Source organism: Stegostoma tigrinum, chromosome 20 (genome assembly GCF_030684315.1).
Source record: "Stegostoma tigrinum isolate sSteTig4 chromosome 20, sSteTig4.hap1, whole genome shotgun sequence".
NCBI lineage: Eukaryota > Metazoa > Chordata > Chondrichthyes > Orectolobiformes > Stegostomatidae > Stegostoma > Stegostoma tigrinum.
The window spans coordinates 24,041,360-24,062,161 of record NC_081373.1 but is presented as its reverse complement, the minus strand read 5'-3'; the positions used below and the strand labels follow the sequence as shown (position 1 = coordinate 24,062,161).

Below are 20,802 nucleotides of genomic sequence, written 5' to 3'. Positions count from 1 at the left end.
CAGGCATAAGGATGGAGGAGTCTAAACGTTGGTTGTATTACAATGTATTACATAATTTAGGGAGAATGACTATGTTAGACTGTTTTTTGAGTTGACCTTAGGGTGGATGTTCTCAATATTGCATAGGCCCCCAAATATCTGTGCGGAGGACTTCACAAGGTCAACTGGGCCGGGTGTGCCTTTGTCATTTCCATCAACAAAATAGACGATTAGGTGGTCTGCTCAGTTTCATCCTTATTTGACCCATCTGGAGTGGTGTGAAATTCTGACTTGGCAAGCCATTTTGAAGAACAGTTATTACACAACCACATTGCTGATAGACCTGGAATCATGTCAGACCAAATAAAGACAGTAGATTTCCTCTGTTCAACAGATTGTTGATGTAAGTTAGGATAACTGGAAAGTCAGTTCAATTGCTTTTGTTTCTGGATTCTGATTTTGCAATAAAGTTCTTCAACTAGCCAGGCCCTTGGTGTTCAGATATCTTTCTTCTGGAAGCTTACAAGGAGTACAAAGCAACAGAATCACTCCAAAAAGCCTCTGATTTAGATGGATTTTTAATTAGAAAGCCATAGATTCAGGATCATTAGTAGTGAAAAATACTCAATTTATTCGAGATTTGTTAATTAATTTAATTTGAATTCCCTCAACTGCAGAGGTGAGATTTGAACTAATCTCATTAACATTTGTTTGGATCTCCAGATTGTTAGTCCAGCAACATTACCACTACACAACCATCCCAAAGTAAATAGATTTATGCCTGCATTAAAATAACAAAGAAAGGTCAAATGACTACGTTAAGCAAGTGCCTAATAATACTGCCAACAGTAATTCCTAGCATATAATCATCATATAGTTCACATACAATAAAGTTGCAGAGACTGCAGTGGGAGATATCACACAACTCACTCACCTGGAACTCTGTTCTTAATGCCAATTTAACAATTACTTTGCAAATCAGAATTGTTTGGCAATAGAAGATCCCTGGTCTAGCATTCTAATAGAGGTTCTTCAAGCTTTTCAATGCTCCAAGTGGTTACAAAGCATAAGTTCATAATAACAAGAATTATTTCTTGATGTTAAGTTAGATTATGGTTGGACTTAAAACAGCGCTCCCTGCAGAAGTACTTTCCCGAATTAGCTGCACCCACAATTTTGTTTAAGCTCAGCAAAGATCTTATTTGTACATTTCTTTTTGTAGTGCCAAATGATTGTTACCATGGTAATGGTTTATCATATAGAGGCCTAGTGAAACAAACGGAACGAGGGAAGACATGTCTGCATTGGAGCTCGCACTTGCTGCTCAAGGAAGCTGTGGGTACCCATATGGAGAATCCTAACAAATATGGAATTGGTGATCACAATTATTGCAGGTACTGCAGCTCTAACACATTGATATGCTCGGCTAGTTTGTACCCACTGAACTGAGTGACGATAGCGTTTTCATTAAAACTTTAACTTTATCCTCAATCTCTCGAGCCTTTTCCCATTGAAACAAGGGCTCCCAAATTAATTTATAAATTTGGGGTGAGTTCAACATGGATTAGTAACTGAAATAGTGAGATTGTCAGAATGACTCCCTGTCAGATAGAAGAGCGAGATGGAGGTATGTGAGTGCAGAGATGGGCTGATTAGAAAACTCGCCTCAGTTCTCTAACATAGTCTTTAAATGCCCCCTAAGTTTCAGTCTCCACCCAATTCCTTGCCACCATTATACTCACTGTAATTGTCGTTGCCACTTTTTGGCACTCAATGTAACATCCATAGCCACTCCCCCATTGTGCATTATTCAATATCAGTGGAAAATACTTTACATTCCTTGGGAAGAAAATTAAACTTTCACCTTCTAATAATATCCTCCATATTATTGATTGCGAGGAAAAATGCTTTCTGCCAGTGAAAAACCTCATACTATTTGTGACTGCATTAAATTGTGTCAACAAACCAAGACAACATCAAAGGGGCAATGTATAATGGCAACTTCTTAAAATGGTTATTTATTCTCAGATGAAAAACTCAACTGAAATCCATTTGCACCACCAGATGGAAATGGTGTTTGGGAGAAAATCTGATTTTCTTCATCCATTCAAAATGGGAACCCAACCGCATTGGGAATGGATGTGATTTTTGCACACTATGCATTCCAGAACCCTAGAAAGGCCAGGCTAAAATGAAGCAGGGTCAGGAATGCAGTGAGAAGTCAAATTTCCTCAAAAGAACCCCAAAAGGTTGGATTTTGCTTTTTCTCTTTCTCAGTGTGGATGTGGATGTCTTTAAGAACAAGGCAGCCTACAATCTACAGCTTCAATTCCCCACCACCTTCACCAGTAAGTAAACTTGCTAGAGCAGGGCAAGTCAAGCACTTAAGTGGTGACTTAGTAGGCTTCTTAGCCAATCAGTTCTTGGGACAGTGGTGTCCCACCCACCTGAGGTTGCTGGCTGTTAAGCATGGTGAAAAGCAGCGAAAGATCAGACATTCAGATGGCTGGCTGTGGTTAGGGTGTCATAGAAAAGGGTTTTAAAGAGTTTCAGAGGCAAGGGCAGAGGGTGGTTTTCAGTCATCATGATCACGCCATTATAGCAGTCAGGAAGTCTGCCAGTATCTTGTGCTGCTGGGAACAAGGTTAATCATGCCAAAGACAGGCTCAGTGAACATTAATTGACCACTTAATGGTCTTAGTTGGTAGCAGGTTAGGAAAATGAGAGTTTGGACTGAAATAAAATCATGGACAAATGTCCTTTCTAATCTGCTGTAAACACGTAGTGGTTGGTTGGCTCGCCGAGCTAGAGGCGACAACCAACTACAACATCCACAACCTGAGCTACAACTCTACTGTATAACCTTAGAGTGCTGTAAACATGGGATCTTGACTGTAAGGCATCCACACTACAGGCTGCTGTCTTACTGACACTTCCATAAAGAATTCATTCTGACTACTCTATTGTCTATTGTGCTCAGAATGGGCAACTATAAGCATTCCCACCCAGAAATTAATTCCTAAAGTACTGGAATGATGATGGATATATTTCTGTGCTGCCAACCAGCTGGTTAAATTGCCTTTTCCACCACTTCTAGGAAGCCTAAGTGTGGCCATTTTTATACAAAAACACGTCTCATACATCACACGCCCAGACATGAATTTAGCCCTATGTGTCGGAACAAAACATATTCATTACAACACAAGTTATCAGGAATATGAAGTAATCAGATAAACCATGAACTTATTGAATGGTGGTGCAGGCTCAAGGGGCCAAGGGACCTACTTCTGCTCCTAATTCGCATACATTCGTATGTTCACAGTTAATTCAGAATTGGCAACCAAATAGGCCTTGCTCATTGTTTTTTTCTGCACTGTGTAAATATAAGAATAATACCAAGCATGGCTCAATGGCGTCTTTCATAACAATTTTGTGAAATTGCGTTTACGTATGGTCTACAGTTAGTCAGGTACAGGAACACACACACACAGACACACACACACACACACACACACACACACACACACACACACACACACACACACACACACACACACACACACACACACACGAGAGAGAGAGAGAAAGTAAGTGTTGATGAGCCAGGATGGTTGATATTGCACTCACAATGCCTGTTGTAGACCCCTTTCAATATTCTAGTAAATTTATTACAACACAATATCAGGAGAGTAATATTACAAGCTGATATATCATGCTGAGGCCTAGTACCATTGTTGGATCTTGGGTCACAGGCAGGTAACAGTAGAAGTTGGGCTTGTGTGGTGGGAGAAGCAGGGGAGAGGTTAGGAGTGTTGGAAGCAAGCACAGAGAGCGGCTATCTGTACATTCCCCAGTTTAAAATGTGGCATCGCTTTTTCAGGTTATTGATTACCCTTGAACTAGGCAGGTTCACCTTCCACCCCGGTGAGTTCCTCAAGCAACTCAGTACAGGTTTGTACATCATTCTTCCCACACTACTGGATTAATATCAACAGCAATGGAATGAGGTGCTTAACATTGCAATATTAACATGGGCTGTAGGAAAATTGGAACTGGGGGCTGGACCTTAGGCCTTTGAACTCACTCCTCCCCTCAGTAAGATCATGGCAGATCTGAATAAGACTTCAACTCCACTTAACTGTCTGTACCCCCGAACACTTGACTTCCATTGTCTATTAAAAATCTCAGTCTTGGATAAATTAGCGACTCAGCCTCCACTAGTTTCTGGGGGAAGATCCTCCACAATAACTGTCCAGCTAGGGGATTCAGTTGGCAGCAGGATGGGATAGCTGACTACAGGCCTTCCTATCACAGACCTAATCCGGGTGGAGACAGGAAGATGGAGGGGTCCCCAAGCACCATCCTCCTGAGAGATCAAATGTCTCCACTTGACCAAATTCACCATGGGAGGAAAACAGCTTAATCCTGAGACACACATCAGGAGACTCTGGATGGCAAGGGAAGCAGACCTCCTTCTACGCCAGCACCACCACAAAAAATACTGAAAAACAGAAAGCTTGAACTAAGTGTTCAGCTGTCACCCAGTGGAATCTTTGGAGAAAAATATGGGTAAGTTATTCTGGTTGCTTCTGCTAAGCATTCCTACTAAATAGATCCATTTATATAAAGAGGTGATATTCTGTATCCTTTCACTCAGCCAAGTTCATGTATTATATAATTATAAATTAATCTAACACTCCTTCACTCACAACAACTGACAGAGAATCTTTCCTAGATAACATGGTGTGAAGTTGGAGGAACACAGCAGGCCAAGCAGCATCAGAGGAGCAGGAAAGTTGAAATTTCGGGTCGAGACGTTTCTGAAGAAGGGCCTTGACCTAAAACGCCAACTTTCCTGCTCCTCTGATGCTGCTTGGTCTGCTGTGTTCATCCAGCTTCACACCGTGTTATCTCAGATTCTCCAGCATCGGCAGTTCCTACTATCTCAAAGAACCTTTCCTTCTCTGTTTCGTCCTGTGTTTGTTACTCCTCCATAAGAAGCTCAGTTACTCGTTCCTGCATTTCATTCACTCCAGAAGTGAACCTAAATTTATTTTACGTAATGAGAAGGGCAACATACAATATGCTCAGCATGTGCTTTAGAGTCATTGAGTCATACAGCATGGAAACAGATCCTTCCTCCCAACCAGTCCATGCCAACCATGTTCCCAAACTAAATTGGTCCCACCTGCCTGCGCTTGGCCCATATCCCTCCAAACCTTTCTTATTCATGTACTTATCCAAACGTTTTAAAAAATATCTAAACCTGCATCCAGCACTTTCTCTGGTGGTTCATTCTACACATGAGCCCCTACCTGTATGAAAAGGTTGCATCTGGAGGAAAGGTAAATTAAAACTTATTTGACATATAAGCAGCTGAGGGTTGAATAACACTTGCAATCCTATACAGCTTTTGAAAACAAAAGTAACCTTTTTATTGAAGCCATTTGATATATGTTTGGATACCTTTTCGAAGATATCTGGCAAGATTTTATACAAACACCATACATAAAAAATATTTATTTCCAGAAATCCTGATGGTGATGATAAACCTTGGTGCTATTTTCGGGAGAAACGTGATAAATTAAATTGGGATCATTGCGCCATTTCTCCCTGCCCTACAGGTATGTATCAGCTGTTAATTGCTTTTAACAAGTGTTAATTTATTCCATTAATGTCATAATCCTGGTAGGTATTAGCCCTGTTTTACTGAATAACTACAAAACAATGTAATTATCTATGAAACTTCCTAATGATTTTCCGAGCAAAGTGTTCGACTGAGAGGACAATATCAATTGATTTGAGTTAAATTGAAACCTTTCTAATTTTCTGTATTGGATTCAATACTTTGAGACATGCAGGAAGATTTTATCAAATCCCGTTCAATTTTGATCTGGGACACAGCCAATGTAAAAGGTTTTATTTTCTTCTGGCAGCCAAAGATTTTCAGATTGTCAAAGTGCATTTTAAAGAAATGAGCTGTCTACTCAAGTACAAACCAGCAGACAATCTGCCTATACATAAGATGGGTTCAAGTTTGTTACCTGAAAACTGCATATCTGTGTCTGTTCTGTTAGTAATGCTGTAGTTCATGATAAGTAAACAATGTTACCAAACAGTTGGAGCAATAACAACCTACATTGCTTTAAAAGCAAAATAATTCAGATGCCGGAAATCTGAAATAAAAACAAAACGTGCTGGAAAAACTTAGGAGGTCTTGCAGCATCTATGGATAGAGAAACAGAGTGAACATTTCAAATCCAGTGTGAATCTTCAGAACTTTGGAATGCTGGGCACAAAACTTTAACTCTGTTTCTCAAACCACAAAGGCTAGGGGAGCAGCAAGTTCTGGAGCACAAGTCTTCAGTACTATTGTCAGAATGTTGTCAAGGCCCATAGCCTTTACAGTAGCCAGTGTCTCCAAACGCTTCTTGATATAACACGGAGTGGATCAAATTTTCTGAAGACTGGTATCTGTAATGCTGGGGGCCACCGGACATGGCTGAGATGAATCATCTGCTTGGCATTCCTGGTTGAAGATTGCTGTGAATTTTTTAGCCTTGTCTTTTGCACCATGTGCTGGCTCTTTCATCGTTGAGGATGGGCTTATTTGTGGAACATCTCCTCCAGCAAACTGTTAAATTGTCGACCGTCTTTCACGACTGGATCCTGCAGAATTTCAGAGTTTTATGGGAACACTTAGCTCTGTCTACCACTTGCTGATTATGCTGTTTGGCAACTTCACCAGGCTGACACCTCATTTTTAGGTGCTAGTCCTGGCATGCCCTGCTGCGCTGTTCATTAAATGTGGGTTGATCACCTGACTTGATGGTATTGGCTGAGTGGGGGGGATGTCGGGCCATGAGGTTACAGGTTGCACTGAAGTACTATTCTGCTGCTGCTGATGGTCCACAGCACCTCATGGATGCCCGGTCTTGAGTTGTTAGATCTGCTCAAATCTGCCCCATTTAGCATAGCTATAGTGACACACAACATGATGGAAGGTATTCTCAGTATAAAGGCAGGACTTCATCTCCGTAAGGACTGTGTGGAGGTGACTCTTATTGATACTGTCATGGATGGATACATTTGCTGCCACCTGATTGGTAAGGATGAGGTCAAGTATGTTTTTTCCTCTTGTTGGCTTCTTTACCATTCACTGCAGACCCAGTCTAGCTGCTATGACCTTTAGGATCTGACCAGCTCCATCAGTAGTGCAGTTGCTGAGCCATTTTTGGTGATGCACATTGAAATCCATCACCCAGAGTACATTTTGTGCTCTTGCCACCCTCAGTGCTTCCTCCAAGTGTTGTTCAACGTGAAGGAGGACAGAATCACCATTTGAAGGAAGATGGTATGTCATAGCCAGCAGGAGGTTTCCTTGCCTATGTTTAACCTCAAACTATGAGACTTCATGGATTCTGGACTCAATGCTGAGGACTCCCAGGGCAACACCCTCCCGACTGTATTCTACTGTGTTGCCATTTCTGCTGGGTCTACCTGCTGATGGGACAGGACATATCCAGGGGTGGTAATGACTGACATTGTCTGTAAGATCTGATTCTGTGAGAATGACTTTGTCACGCTGTTGTTTGACTAGTTTGTGAGACACCTGTACCAATTTTGGCACTAACCCCCTAAGTGTTTGTAAGGACAGCTTGCTTTCATGGCCAACTATTATAGAGTTTTTGCCATTGTTGCTTACTGTGCTTTGGCCAGTGCTGTTAATATGAGAAAAATCATTGTTGTATATTGTACCTAGTAAAGTACTGATCCAGGTATGCCATTTCCTCTGAGAATGTAAAGATAAGGCAGATGAATTGAATGGAGGCAGACATCTCACTCCAAAGTGGTCCAAATTGTCTCAACTTAGATCTCTCAGGCTAAAGCTACATCAAAATAGTTTAGATTACTTTATTAATCTTGAGACTTATTCCTTGCATTTGGATAACTTCAGCAACTTTCTGATCTTTTCTGAAAATGGGATTAAATAGCACAATTACAAAGAAAAAAACCAAATGGCTAACCAATGTATAGAATGCATTTTGACTTTGTACTGTTTCTTCATCATAGCCCATAAGACACCACCCCAACGAGAGCCTACAGCCAAAACTGTGACCCAGTCACCTGCATCTGCTTCCTCTGTTGTGCGCTTTCAGTGTGGAGTCCCAGAGGTTGCAGTAAACTTAGGCAAAATCCTTGGTGGAAAAAGGACAGTACCAGGAAAATACCCATGGCAGGTATCTCTGCAGCTGAAAAATCGCATTGGACTTTATAAACCAGGACATGTGTGTGGAGGAACATTGATTAAACAATGTTGGGTTCTCACTGCTGCCCACTGCATTGTCTCACAGTAGGTATTAGCATGTTTATATATTGCTTTGAGTTATCTTCTTATTTTAGAGAATCATTTCTAAACTGCCTTTCTAGATTTTGAAACTTTTCTATTATGTTTTCACTTTCTATTGTAGTTATCTATAAGACCCAGATAAAAACTATTGCTTCTCTAATTTAAGCAAAATAAGGCAGTACTTAAGGAAATGTGCTGAGGAAAGGTCACCAGACCTGAAACATTAACTCTGATTTTTTCTTTACAGATGCTGCCAGACCTGCTGAGCTTTTCCGACAACTTCATGTTTTTGTTCCTGATCTACAGCATCCACAGTTCTTTCAGTTGTTATTATTGGCAGTACTTAAGCCTGGCAAGTGGCTTAACTCCCTAATTGTCTCTGCTGGGAATCTTAGCTTCCTAAAATCCATATTAATATTTCTTTGGTCTGAGTTATGGCTATGATATGTGTGTTTATAGTTTTGACAATATTTATCATATTGGATTATTTCAAATTCCTGCATCCTTTCCTCCATATCTACATAGTTCTCATCAAAACATTTTAATGAGGAATTCTTAAAAGGAAATTCGTAGACTCCCCAAGCAACTCCCAAAATGTGATGAATAATCCTCATTAGCTAATATCTTAAAATAGGCAGTGTAAATGTTAGCTTGACTCAGCAACTTCAACTAGAGCCTCCACCTTCTGTTCATGGCTGAGACAACATACTGCTCCTGCCAGTATATAGTAACAGGACCAGGGTTGACGCAGTTGGAAAACAATAGGAAAAGCAAATCCATAATCCACCAACAGTATTTACATGTATCAACCTTCACGGTTGGCAATCAACAGCTAGAAATACCCAAATGCTGAAATTGTTCAAAAATGGGGAAAATTGCAGGATTTCTTTTATAGCCTTTAAGCCTTCAATTTATCTCCACCACTTCTGAAACCCTCCAGTGTAGAGTCCAGATGTTGAACATGGTTTGCATGAATAAGCATCTCTTGACACCAGTATCAAAATTATCTTTTACTCCTCTGAACCTGCGTCTCCTTGTCCTACTCAAAATTTAATTAAATGCCATATTTCAAATTAGTTTATTGCATCAGTGTTGGGGCAGTTGGAATGTCTGTCTCACAGCTGGAAGCAAATTAACCTGAAAAAAAAATTTCCAGGAATAATTTTCATCTTCACCACTGCAGCATAAATGGTGGAGCAGAGGCTCGCCAGACAATTAAAAGGCGGTTAAAAATTGTATCAGAAAACATTCTATCTAATCTGTTAGGATATGATCACAATGCTGACTTTTTGTTTTCTCTTCCCCGTTTGATGCTAGGAGAGCACCATTTCATAATTCCAACTGTTAGTTCAAAGATTGAATGTAGCTCCAAATCCTCTGTTTTATCTACTGTACCTAATTAACCTTGGGGTTATAGGAGTGGGATCCATAGCCATGCATTTGGTAGTCTCTAAGCAACAGTGTTATGCTATCTGAATAACATAGTTAGCCTTATGGGACAGGAGCATAGGTAACAGGGCTCTGACAGTTCAACCTGGCAAAGATGTATAATCGATAATTACAGGGAGTTATGGATGCTTTTATAATGGTATTCCTATAAGAGCTGGGTGGTGTCATAGGATTCTATCAAGTGCACAAATATCCCCATATATGGTTTACTACAAGTTGTCAAAAAGGGAAGAATAGTGGTTCTGGGAGGAATGAGAACAGAAGTGTGCAAAATGAGTTGGACATACTTAAGGGTCCTATCTACATCATGGGTGGGGGGGGCGGGGAATTCACAGTTGAGAAAAAAGGAAAGCATTTCAGTAACATTGCTATGGAAGGTGCTGTCATCCAATCAGATACAACAGAGACAGAGGAAAGGGAAGAATGGAATGCAGTCCTTACAGGATTCAGGAAGTGCAGTTAAGGTTAGCTGTGGAAGTCCATGGGTTTGCAAGGAATATTAGAAGGCACCCTCTCCCCAGAAATGGAGACAGACAAGTCAAGATAGGAAAGAGAAAATTTTGAGATGGACTAGGAAAAGATGAGAGAAGAATGGAAATTCGAAGAAAAGTTGACTCATCTTTATAGTTCCAGAGAAGAGCAGGAGGTGGCACTGGTGCATTGATGTACTGAAAAGAGGTGTTGGAGAGGGCCCATATAGGACTGGAACAAGGAATGTTCCACATACGCCTCAGAGATGAGAATGTAACAAAGCCCATGTAAATACCTATGGTGCACCTTTTCATTTGAAGGAATTGAGACAAATTAAAACATAAGTTGTCAGGTAAGGTTGTGGTATTTGGGACTGTTCAGGCCTTCGTCCCAGGAAGAAGTGAAGCGCATCTGACTGTCCTGGTGGGAGATGGAGCTGTAGAGGTGTATATCCGAGTTACTACCTTGCTCAGTCTGGTCATATAGAGAGAGGAGCTTTCCAATGCTATATATTGAAACATTGAGCCATTTAACGTTATTGACACAAACAAGCCAAAATAAGAATCCGGCATTCTGATTCATGAGAACACTCATATTGATAAATCAAACATTTAGGACCTATAAAACCAATTCATCTATGTTTTGATTGTAATATTCCTTTTACATATTGTCAGTAACTCTAAGAATCAATTGCTAATCTTTTTTAGTTAAGTACGTTGTCTGTTCTTGAAAATCAATACATAGGGCACAGCCTAGAGATTTCCGCCTACAGCTTGGCAAACAAGACCTTCAAAGAGATGAATGGCATGAACAGAACTTTGACGTTGAAAATATAATTGTCCATGAAAATTATCATGAGAGCTCTGTGGGATTATACAATGATATTGGTAAGCAATCTGAGACTTGTACCTTCAAGTTCCTTCCTCAGTTTTGCTGTGGGCTTCAAAATTCCAGCATTAGTTGAAGGTCAGGTCCTGAGCATGCTCTGGCCACCTGTGGCTCACCAATTTTCGCTCAGGTAGCTGCCTAATTGCTGCCTGCAGTCCTGGCCTTCCAATGAAGGAGAGCAGACTGTAGCCTGATGCCACCTGTTAAACCAGAAGGCTAGCAGTTCTGAAGCCTGAAGGGTACAGATGAAGAGAGGTCACTGCTGAGGAATGTAGGTGACTTCGAGCACTCCCACAGATAAATTAAAATAAAGGAAAACTTCAAGAAGTCAGAGGCAAAGAGGCTTGTTGCTGCTGTGTAGCTTTGCTGACCTGTCTGCCACACCTCTCTGTGCTGTGGGTCCTCTTCACCAGTAGTAAAAAGGTCAAGTTGCCATAGTCCTGCCAGACCTTAAGGTAGCTCATTCATGACAGAGAGAGAGAGAGAGAGAGAGAGGTGGCTGGTCGGGATTTAACCTCAGGGCCAAAATGAGTGGAGAGATTGAGAAAGGGTCCTCCATGGTAATGTCAGTTAATTTGGAACTTGAAGCCACACTGTTGGCAACACTTTGCATTGCAAAACCAGCCATTTGAGCGAACCAAATCTCCCTCTTAACCAATAGCAGTTACAGGGCCTTTAAATATGCAAATCACCAGCCGGTCTACATTCTGACCAACTGCAACAAAATTGCCTGGCAACAGAATTGCATCAGCAGATCCTCTTGCCGTGGTTTCCTAGCATTTTCCTGCCACCATTGCCTCTTCCCTCACTCTGAAATCTAACCTGCCACTCGCTGATCCTTTGTTTTCACTTTATTAGCAAATATTAGCAAATTCTAATGCAAAGCAATATTTGCATTCCAGCTTTGGTGAAGATCAAACAAGTCAACAATCACTGTGCCAAAGAAACAAAGTATGTAAAAACTGCCTGCTTACCAGAGTCTGATTTCCAGCCTGGTACTGAATGTCACATTTCAGGATGGGGTCAGACGGAGACAGGTGCTTCTATTCATTTGGATAATTTTATCAAAATTTTTTTCTTAAAACTGAAACAACGTTTAGATCATATGTAACAAAATTATCACATTATTTTCTGTTTATTAATAATTGTACAGAAGCATCATCCAATCAGTTATTGCATACAAATGTGAGGCTGATATCTGACCAGCGATGCAGGGACCCTCGCTCCTACGGAAATGCTCTCAACGATAGCATGTTTTGTGCAGGAAACCTGGATGGCAGTGTGGATTCATGTCAGGTTTGCTGATTTTTGCCTTGGGTCAATCTTCAGGAAGGCAGATGAATGCATGGCTGGAGCAACAACATAAAATGGGCAGGTTTTTGGGACATTTTGGGGCTACTTGGAGAGCAGGAAGTCCCAAGCAGATTGCATCTCAACAATGCTGGGACAAATATGCTCAAGGGGAGGTTTAGTTAGTGCTGTGAGATAATAGAAAATGAACTAAGTTGACAGGAGGATGAAATAGTAGTGAGAAGAAATAAGGGGCACAGAGGATTGGGAGAGACAAGTAGCACTAGAGTTCTGAAACAGACGGGCTAGGAAGGCAATTGCTAGGCAGTGTAAGTTGAGTTTGAAATACACATAGCACAGTTAATGAGGCTGATAAGCTGCAGGAACAGCAGAGACCTGGCTCAAAGGAAAGGAGAATGAGAACTTTATGTACCTGATCTTTATTTGGGCAGGATTTCTAAGTGAGGGAACAAAGATCTGGCCCTCTTTACTGGAGTGCCAAGTTTTTTGTAAGTGGGATTCTCACCTGGAATTGGAGGGTTAGCTTAACTCCCTGTTGGATAAAATATACTTCAGAGGAGGTCATAGTTCAGCAACAGGTAAGTTTCTTGCAACTAGAGATGGATAGTGGGTGAGGTGATGGTATAATGGTGCAACTTGGCTTAGAAGGTCAGGGGTTGATCACAGGGATCCAGAAAGAGATCAAGGTCAGAGATGATGGAGTTGACAGATCATGTTGTAGATCAGTTGATGACCATGTGGGGATCTTGGTTGGCAGGCATAGAATTCAAAAGGCTAACGACAGCAGGGAAGAAGCTGTTCTTGAACTGGGTGGCACAGTGGTTAGCACTGCAGCCTCACAGTGCCAGGGACCCAGGTTCAATTCTAGCCTCTGGTAACTGTCTGTGCGGAGTTTGCACATCTCTCCGTATCTGCGTAAGTTTCCTCCAGGTGCTCCAGTTTCCTCCCACAGTCCAAAGATTCGCAGGCTAGGTGGATTGGCCATGCTAAATTGCCCGTAGTGTTCAGGGTGTGTGGGTTATAGGGGGATGGGTCTGTGTGGGATGCTTCAAGGGGCAGTGTGGACTTGTAGGGCCGAAAGACCTGTTTCCACACTGTAGGGAATCTAATCTAATCTAATCTAATCTACTCAATAGTGGGTATCCCAACACAGGGGTGTCAGATCTTGAGATATTATGAATATGTCCAATTACAGCTAGAGAGGCAGGTTAGCTGCATGGAATGTGTCAGAAAGTGGTCCTCATCTTCCTGGCCCACAAGTAGTGGTGCAAAGGCACTGATCCAAGCTACATGAGTCTTTACTTCCCATAAACTATTGGGTGTCCTGAGATCTGAGACACTAGGCCAGCCAGAGATGTAACTGGAAATCTATTCAAATATAAGGCGTCAGCAACTTTCTCCCTGGGAGCAGATTATTTGCCCGTGACATTTTGCTCATACCATTCACTCCCCACTACCCTATTCCCAAACCTCATACCCCATTAAAACTGGAAGTGGTCTGATTCAGGGCAAGTTGAGTTCAGGTTTAAGACTGAAAAAGTGGCGGTAGAGGAGGATTCCTAATATGTGTTGAAAAGAACTCTATTGATCAATATATTTTCTGCCCAACAAAGAAGGAAGCAATATATCATAGAATCCCTACCGTGTGGAAACAGGCCCTTTGGCTCAACAAGTCCACACTGACCCTTCAAGCGGCCCACCCAGACCCATCCCCCGATAACCCACCTCATCTACACATCCTTGAACACCACAGGCAATTTAGCACAGCCAACCTACCTAGCCTGCACATTTTTGGACTGCAGAAGGAAACCAGAGTACCTGGAGGAAATCCATGCATCACAGGGAGAATGTACAAACTCCACACAGACAGTCACCCAAGGGAGGAATTAAACCTAGGTCCCTAGTGCTGTGAGGCAGCAGCATTAATCACTGAGCCACCATATATCCAGATCTGGAGAGATAAATGGGCCAAGTAGAACATGGGTCGATAAAGGAAATAGTAATCATTATTTTAGAGTAATTGGGTAAAAGAACAAGGTAAAATAATTATAAATAAAAGCACTGCACTGGAGGTGGGCAGTTTGCAATGAGTTGAAAAGGATCTGGCTTAAGTGTAATGGACTCAAACACTACAAAATTGTATTTGACCAATGACTGATCTTCAAGGAGGAGTTAATTGAAATACAGAGTTAGGTACATTACAATGATGGCAGAAAGAAAGAACATCTAAAGCTAGAGCTCCCTGGATGATTAAAGATACAGAAACAAATTGCAAAAGGAAGAGAAGGTTTACAACAAATATAATGTTGATTATACAGTATGAAAGGGAATATTGAGAGTACCCAGGAGATCTGATAAGGGAATAAGAAAAGAATGTAGAAGTGATGAGACTAGCTTAACAATAATATAAAAGGGAAACCAAAAATATATTATGATCATATGAATTGTAAAAAGGTAGCCAAAGAAAGGTTGACAGTAGAAAGATCTTCAGAAGCAACAGGGTACGGCAGAGGTACTAAATGAATATTTTGCATCCATCTCCAGTAGCGAAAAGGATGCTGTCTTTGGAGCAGTAAAGGAGATGTAGTACTGGTATTGGATAGGATAAAAATAGATAAAAGGCCAGTGGGCCAAATGGCCTCTTTTGTGCTTTATCACCTAACGCTTCTATGCCAACAAATGTAATTGAGTGCAAGGACACAATAAAGAAATGTCTCTTTTAAAAAACTCCTTTTCACAGTCAAATGTTTGAATGAATGTCACTGTCATAGCTTGTAAAATTACATATCTTTGTTTCGTGTTCAGGGTGATTCTGGAGGACCACTGACTTGTGTGAAAGATGGACGTTACCAGATCTATGGAATAGTGAGCTGGGGCGATCGCTGTGGGGTGAAAAATAAACCTGGTGTTTATGTCCGTGTCACCAAGTTCCTTAAATGGATTAAATCCCGAGCCACTTAAATGCAGCATTGGAGCATGTGTGATTGTTGTGGAATATGAAAAGATGCTTGACATTACTATTTAACACATCCATTATTTCTAGAATACCACATAAAGGATTTTCAAATATGTTATTACCTCAGTTTTAGTAACAATGGGATCATACATACCATCTTAATAACAATTCTGATGAATGCTTTTCATTGATTTTGTATTCCTGACACATCATTCTTCCATAAACTGAGAAATATAACTACCTGTGTCGCAATCTTAGTGGTTGCATTTATAAAGTGCCTTTGGTTTTGAACTTGCATAGTAAAAATTCTGACTCTCAAAGCTGAATGCCCATTCTGTTGCTTTTTGTTTTAGTTAACAGAGCAGAACTACAGACTTCCTTAGAGGGAAATAATGCCTTTATAATCAGTGTATGCAATAATGTACAATTTGACTGTATATAGTTGATTAAATGCAATTCTATTTGTTGGATCTCAAATGAGTACTTTTTAAAATTATCTCAAAGCTGAATCTTGGCAGCATTAACTAATAAACAGTTATCATTGATGCCAACCAGTAAGCATCTGGAAAATTAACTTTATCATTCAAGAGTTAGTTTTATGTTTAGTTAACTCAAAAGTACATGTTAATTAAAATTCCCTCCACACACACACACAAGCTGTGGTATGCACAAACAATAGGTTTGTTAAGTTACAAATTTTTAAGAGGTTTAAACAGCTGAAATTACTGATTAAATGGGATACTTTCCTTTACCATGTAATGGATATTAATTTACCCTCCCGTTACATAACATTTCCTGATTTGCATTCCATTGAGGTCAGTGACAGAATTGGTTGATTTGGCAATAGACAAAGAGGTCAAAGTGCCAGGCATGTCCATCGTGTCATAGTTGGCCAGTATTTACAGTTGCCCTTTCAAAGAATACCTGAGATAGTGTGAAAGACATTGTCTGTCATTCATAGAACTTGTCTCATTTTCTATTGCTCTGAATCATCAGAAAGTTAAGTGGATTCTATAAGGGGCTGGTAATCCATTCCAGCAAGTTATTTCTGAGGTGGCATCAGTGACAATCTGCCCCTCTGAGTCTTTGAGATCTGTGCTTACTTGTGCAGGAACCCTATCAATGGGATGTTAATGAAGTGGAGATACAGAAATGGAAGAAAAATTCAAATTTCTGGACTGATTTATGCATCGAGTGAAAGCTGTGTAAGAAGTAGAATGTCAAAAGTTGAACAGCACAAGTGCAACACCATTTTAGACTCTTCTTTTTTATAATAATTAGATAAAGAGAAAACCTCAGATAACAAAGTGTGGAGCTGGATGAACACAGCAGGCCAAGCAGCATCTCAGGAGCACAAAAGCTGACGTTTTGGGCCTAGACCCTACATCAGAGAGGGGGATGGGGAGAGGGTTCTGAAATAAATAGGGAGACAGGGGGAATCGGACCAAAGATGGATAGAGGAGAAGATAGGTGGAGAGGAGAGTATAGGTGGAGAGGTGGGGAGGGGATAGATCAGTCCGTGGAGGATGGACAGGTCAAGGAAGCAGGATGAGGTTAGTAGGTGGGAAATGGAGGTGCGGCTTGAGGTAGAAGGAGGGGATAGGTGAGAGGAAGAACAGGTTAGGGAGGCAGGGATGAGCTGGGCTGGTTTATGGGATGCAGTGGGGGGAGGGGATGAGCTGGGCTGGTGCTTTGGGATGCAGTGGGGGAGGGGGAGATTTTGAAGCTTGTGAAGTCCACATTGATACCATTGGGCTGCAGGGTTCCCAAGCGGAATATGAGTTGCTGTTCCTGCAACCTTCGGGTGGCATCATTGTGGCACTGCAGGAGGCCCAGGATGGACATGTCATCTGAGGAATGGGAGAGGGAATGGTTCGTGACTGGGAGGTTTCCCCATTTATTTCAGAACCCTCTCCCCCTCCCCCTTTTCTGATGAAAGGTCTACATCCAAAACGTCAGCTTTTGTGCTCCTAACATGCTGCCTGGCCTGCTGTGTTCATCCAGCTCCTCACTTTGTGATCTTGGATTCTCCAGCATCTGCAGTTCCAATTATCTCAGTTAAACTCGGATTGTTTTCACTGGAAATACAGACACTGAGGGAGACCTAATAGATGTCTACAAAATTATGAGAGACATTGATAGGGTGGATAGCCAGAGGCTTTTTTTCCCCGGGTGGAAATGTCAACCATAAGAGGGCGCATGTTCAAGGTGAGAGGGGAAAGTTTAGTGGAGAAGTGCAGGGAAACCTTCCACACAGAGTGGGTGGTGCGTGCCAGGAACACTTTGCCAGTGGAGGTGGTGGAAGCTGGCACGTTAGCAATGTTTAAGGCATATCTTGATAGACACATGAAAGGGAGGTGAACTGAGGGATAGAAACTGCGCATGCACAATAAGTAACAGATCTAAGTAAAGATTAGAGTCAGCACAGGCTTGGTAGGCTGAAGAGCTTGTTCCTGTGCTGTACTGAATTTTTTTCTTTCAATCTGAGCAAAGTATTTTTACAGAAGTATGTGCAATGCTGTAATTGTGAATTCTGTGCAGCTGTTGTCTCAATTTTTTTATAAGAACAAAAGTAAGCAATTCAGTGCCACAAACTTGCACCACCATTCAATATGATCATGGCTGATCTCAGCTCTGCCCATTCGCCACAACTCTTCATCCTATTACTACAGAATAATCTTTGTTTCTCCTCCTTAAAATTAATTAATGTCCTGTTATCCACTGCATTGTGGGATAATGAATTTCACAGATTCACAACCCTTCAAAATAAGTTATTTCTCCACACTTTTGATTTAAATCTGCTACCCTTTTTCCTAAAACTGTGATCTCTCATTCTAGATTGCCCCACAAGAAGAAATATCTGTTCTACATCTACTTATCAAACCCTTTAAGCATTTGTATACCTCAATGATGTCTCCTTTCATTCTTTTAAACTCCAGAGAGTACAGACCTAAGTTCCTCAATCTCACTTCATAAAAGAAACCCTTCAACTCCACAATCAATCCCACAAATTTCTTCTGAACTTCCTTCAATGCAACTACAACCCTCCTTAAGTAAGGAGATTAAAGCTGTGTGCAATACTCCAGGGACACTATCTCTAATGCCTTGTACAGCTGCAGCAACACTTGCCTACTTTAATACTCCATTCCTTTAGCAATAAATGCCAAAATTTCATTTGCCTTCTGTATTACCTGCTGTGCCTGCATACTAATTTTCTTCAATTCATGTACAAAGACATCTAAATCCCTCTTCACTGAAGCACTTTTAAGTCTTTCTCCATTTAGATCATAAGTCGCTTTCTGTTCTTTCAACAAAAATGGATAATCTCCCACATATCTATGTTAAACTCCATCCATCAAAGCTAGGGACCACGCAGGAAATCTATCCATATTCATTTGCAAATTTCTAATTTTTTTACTGACATTTACTTTCCCATCTAACTTAGTGTCATCTGAAAATCTGGCCATACCACTTTTTTTTTTCCTGCATCCAAGTCATTAATATAGATTGTAAATAGTTGTGGCCTGAGGACTGAACCCTTGGCACCCCACTAGTTACATCTTGCCACCCAAAAAAGACCCATTTTTCTCACTTTCTGTTTTCTGTTGGTAAACCAATCCTCTATCTGAGTGAATAAATTACCCTTAAAACAATGTGTGTTAACCTTTTATACATACCTTACCTAATGCCTTCTGAAAGTCCAACTACATTACATCTACGTCTATAGGAAACATTATCCACTTTGCTTTTTATAGTTTCAACAAAATCTAGCCAATTAGTCAAACATGATTTGCCTTTCATAAAACCATGCCAACACTGACGGATTGTGTATTGATTTTCCAAATGTCCTGTTATTACACCATTGATAATTGATTCTAACAATTTCTCAATGTCATATGTGAAACTAACTGATCTTTAGTTTCCTACTTTCTGCCTCCCCCCTTTTGAAGAAAGCATTATATTACCTTTTTACAAATCCACTGGAATATTTCCCACATCCAGGGAATTTTGGAGTTTTATAACCAGTGGATCAGTTATCTCTGCTGCCACTTCCTTTAAGATGGTAGGCTGTATACTATCAAAACTTGTCTGCCTTCTATCCCAATAGTCTGTTCAGTAATTTTCCCACAGTGCTGATTATTGTTCCAAGTCCCTTCTTTTCAATAACCCCTTTCTTTTACAAGAATGTAACTAAATAGTAATAGCCATTGTTGGTTATCCCATTTAATTCTGAAATGGCACCTCAAGACGCATCAGTTTATTTCTGATTTACCTCCTGTGAAACTTTGAAGCAGAAAACATTGAACCAAATCCAATAAATCAGGCGTGATACTTTGGAATAGAATGCAAACTAATAGCTGTAATAATCAGAACTTAGTTTGCATCACAGTGATCAAAGTAATTTTTAAATTTGCACAAAACACACAAATCATTCACTGCCATGGGAATAGCCTAGAGCTGTACTAAGTATTAGATTTTAGCATTTAGTTTCAAGAAGTTGTCTGCCTTAGCTATATGCCTTGCTTTGACAAAAAAACCTGGTTCTGCTATTATAAGTTATGTTGAATTCTAAAATTGGGCCACTGTAAATCTGAAGGTAGATTTTCTTGCTATGGCTTTCTGAAATTCTGAAGAAGTGTCACACCGTGTTTGAAATAATAACTGTTTCTCTCTTCAGATGCTGCCAGGCTTCTGAGTTTCTTCAGCATTTTCTGTGTTTTTGATTTGCCTTTTTGAAGATTAGGTTGTTGACTGGGCTCAAAAATGTTGGTACTGCTGCTATATAAAGTGGCTTGTTGGTAATATGAAACATGCCATGTCAAGTTGCTAATTGGCTCAAACAAGAGCTAAGGAGTAACCAGCAGTCAATAATCTCCGCTGCTGTGCAATGGTAATGCTTATTGGGTTGTGATTTGCTTGAGCATTTCCTAAAGAGCTTTAATTTCCATGCAACCTCACACTACATGACAGAATAAATGTGAATCAATTTTGTAAAAACTGAAAAAGTTCTGAGGAAGGATCACAGGACCTGACATGTTAATTCTGATCTTTTCTCCACAGATGCTACCAGACCTGCTAAGCTTTTCCAGCAACTTCTGTTTTTGTCCTGAATTAATTTTGTTTTAGGTTGTGCAAGGATAATTATATTTATTTGAATACATTTGCCAATGTGTTTATCTCATATGACCTGAATTATTCTGAAGTAGTAACACTTGATCTAGTTATAATGTTCAGTTTTGGGAAACGTAATTTCAGGATGATTAGATTATAGAACATTACAGCATGGTACAGGCCCTTCAGCCCTCGATGTTGTGCTGACCTGTCATACCGATCTCAAGCCCATCTACCCTACACTATTCCATGTACGTCCATATGCTTGTCCAATGACGACTTAAAT

At 40.6% G+C, this 20,802-nt stretch overlaps 1 protein-coding gene across 2 annotated transcripts in view; it reads left to right on the top strand.

Annotated features, from left to right (window-relative positions):
- Window positions 1-15,881, top strand: part of LOC132210784 (hyaluronan-binding protein 2-like) — a 45,588-nt gene extending 29,707 nt beyond the window's left edge. For both annotated transcript variants that reach the window (XM_059653046.1, XM_059653045.1), the window contains 7 exons: window positions 1,202-1,373; window positions 5,509-5,603; window positions 8,053-8,332; window positions 10,994-11,136; window positions 12,040-12,174; window positions 12,291-12,433; window positions 15,254-15,881. In XM_059653046.1, the coding sequence (XP_059509029.1) occupies window positions 1,202-1,373; window positions 5,509-5,603; window positions 8,053-8,332; window positions 10,994-11,136; window positions 12,040-12,174; window positions 12,291-12,433; window positions 15,254-15,409 (1,124 nt within the window). In that variant the 3' untranslated portion in view covers window positions 15,410-15,881. The remainder of the gene's footprint in view (window positions 1-1,201; window positions 1,374-5,508; window positions 5,604-8,052; window positions 8,333-10,993; window positions 11,137-12,039; window positions 12,175-12,290; window positions 12,434-15,253) is intronic.
- Window positions 15,882-20,802: the final 4,921 nt, after the last annotated feature.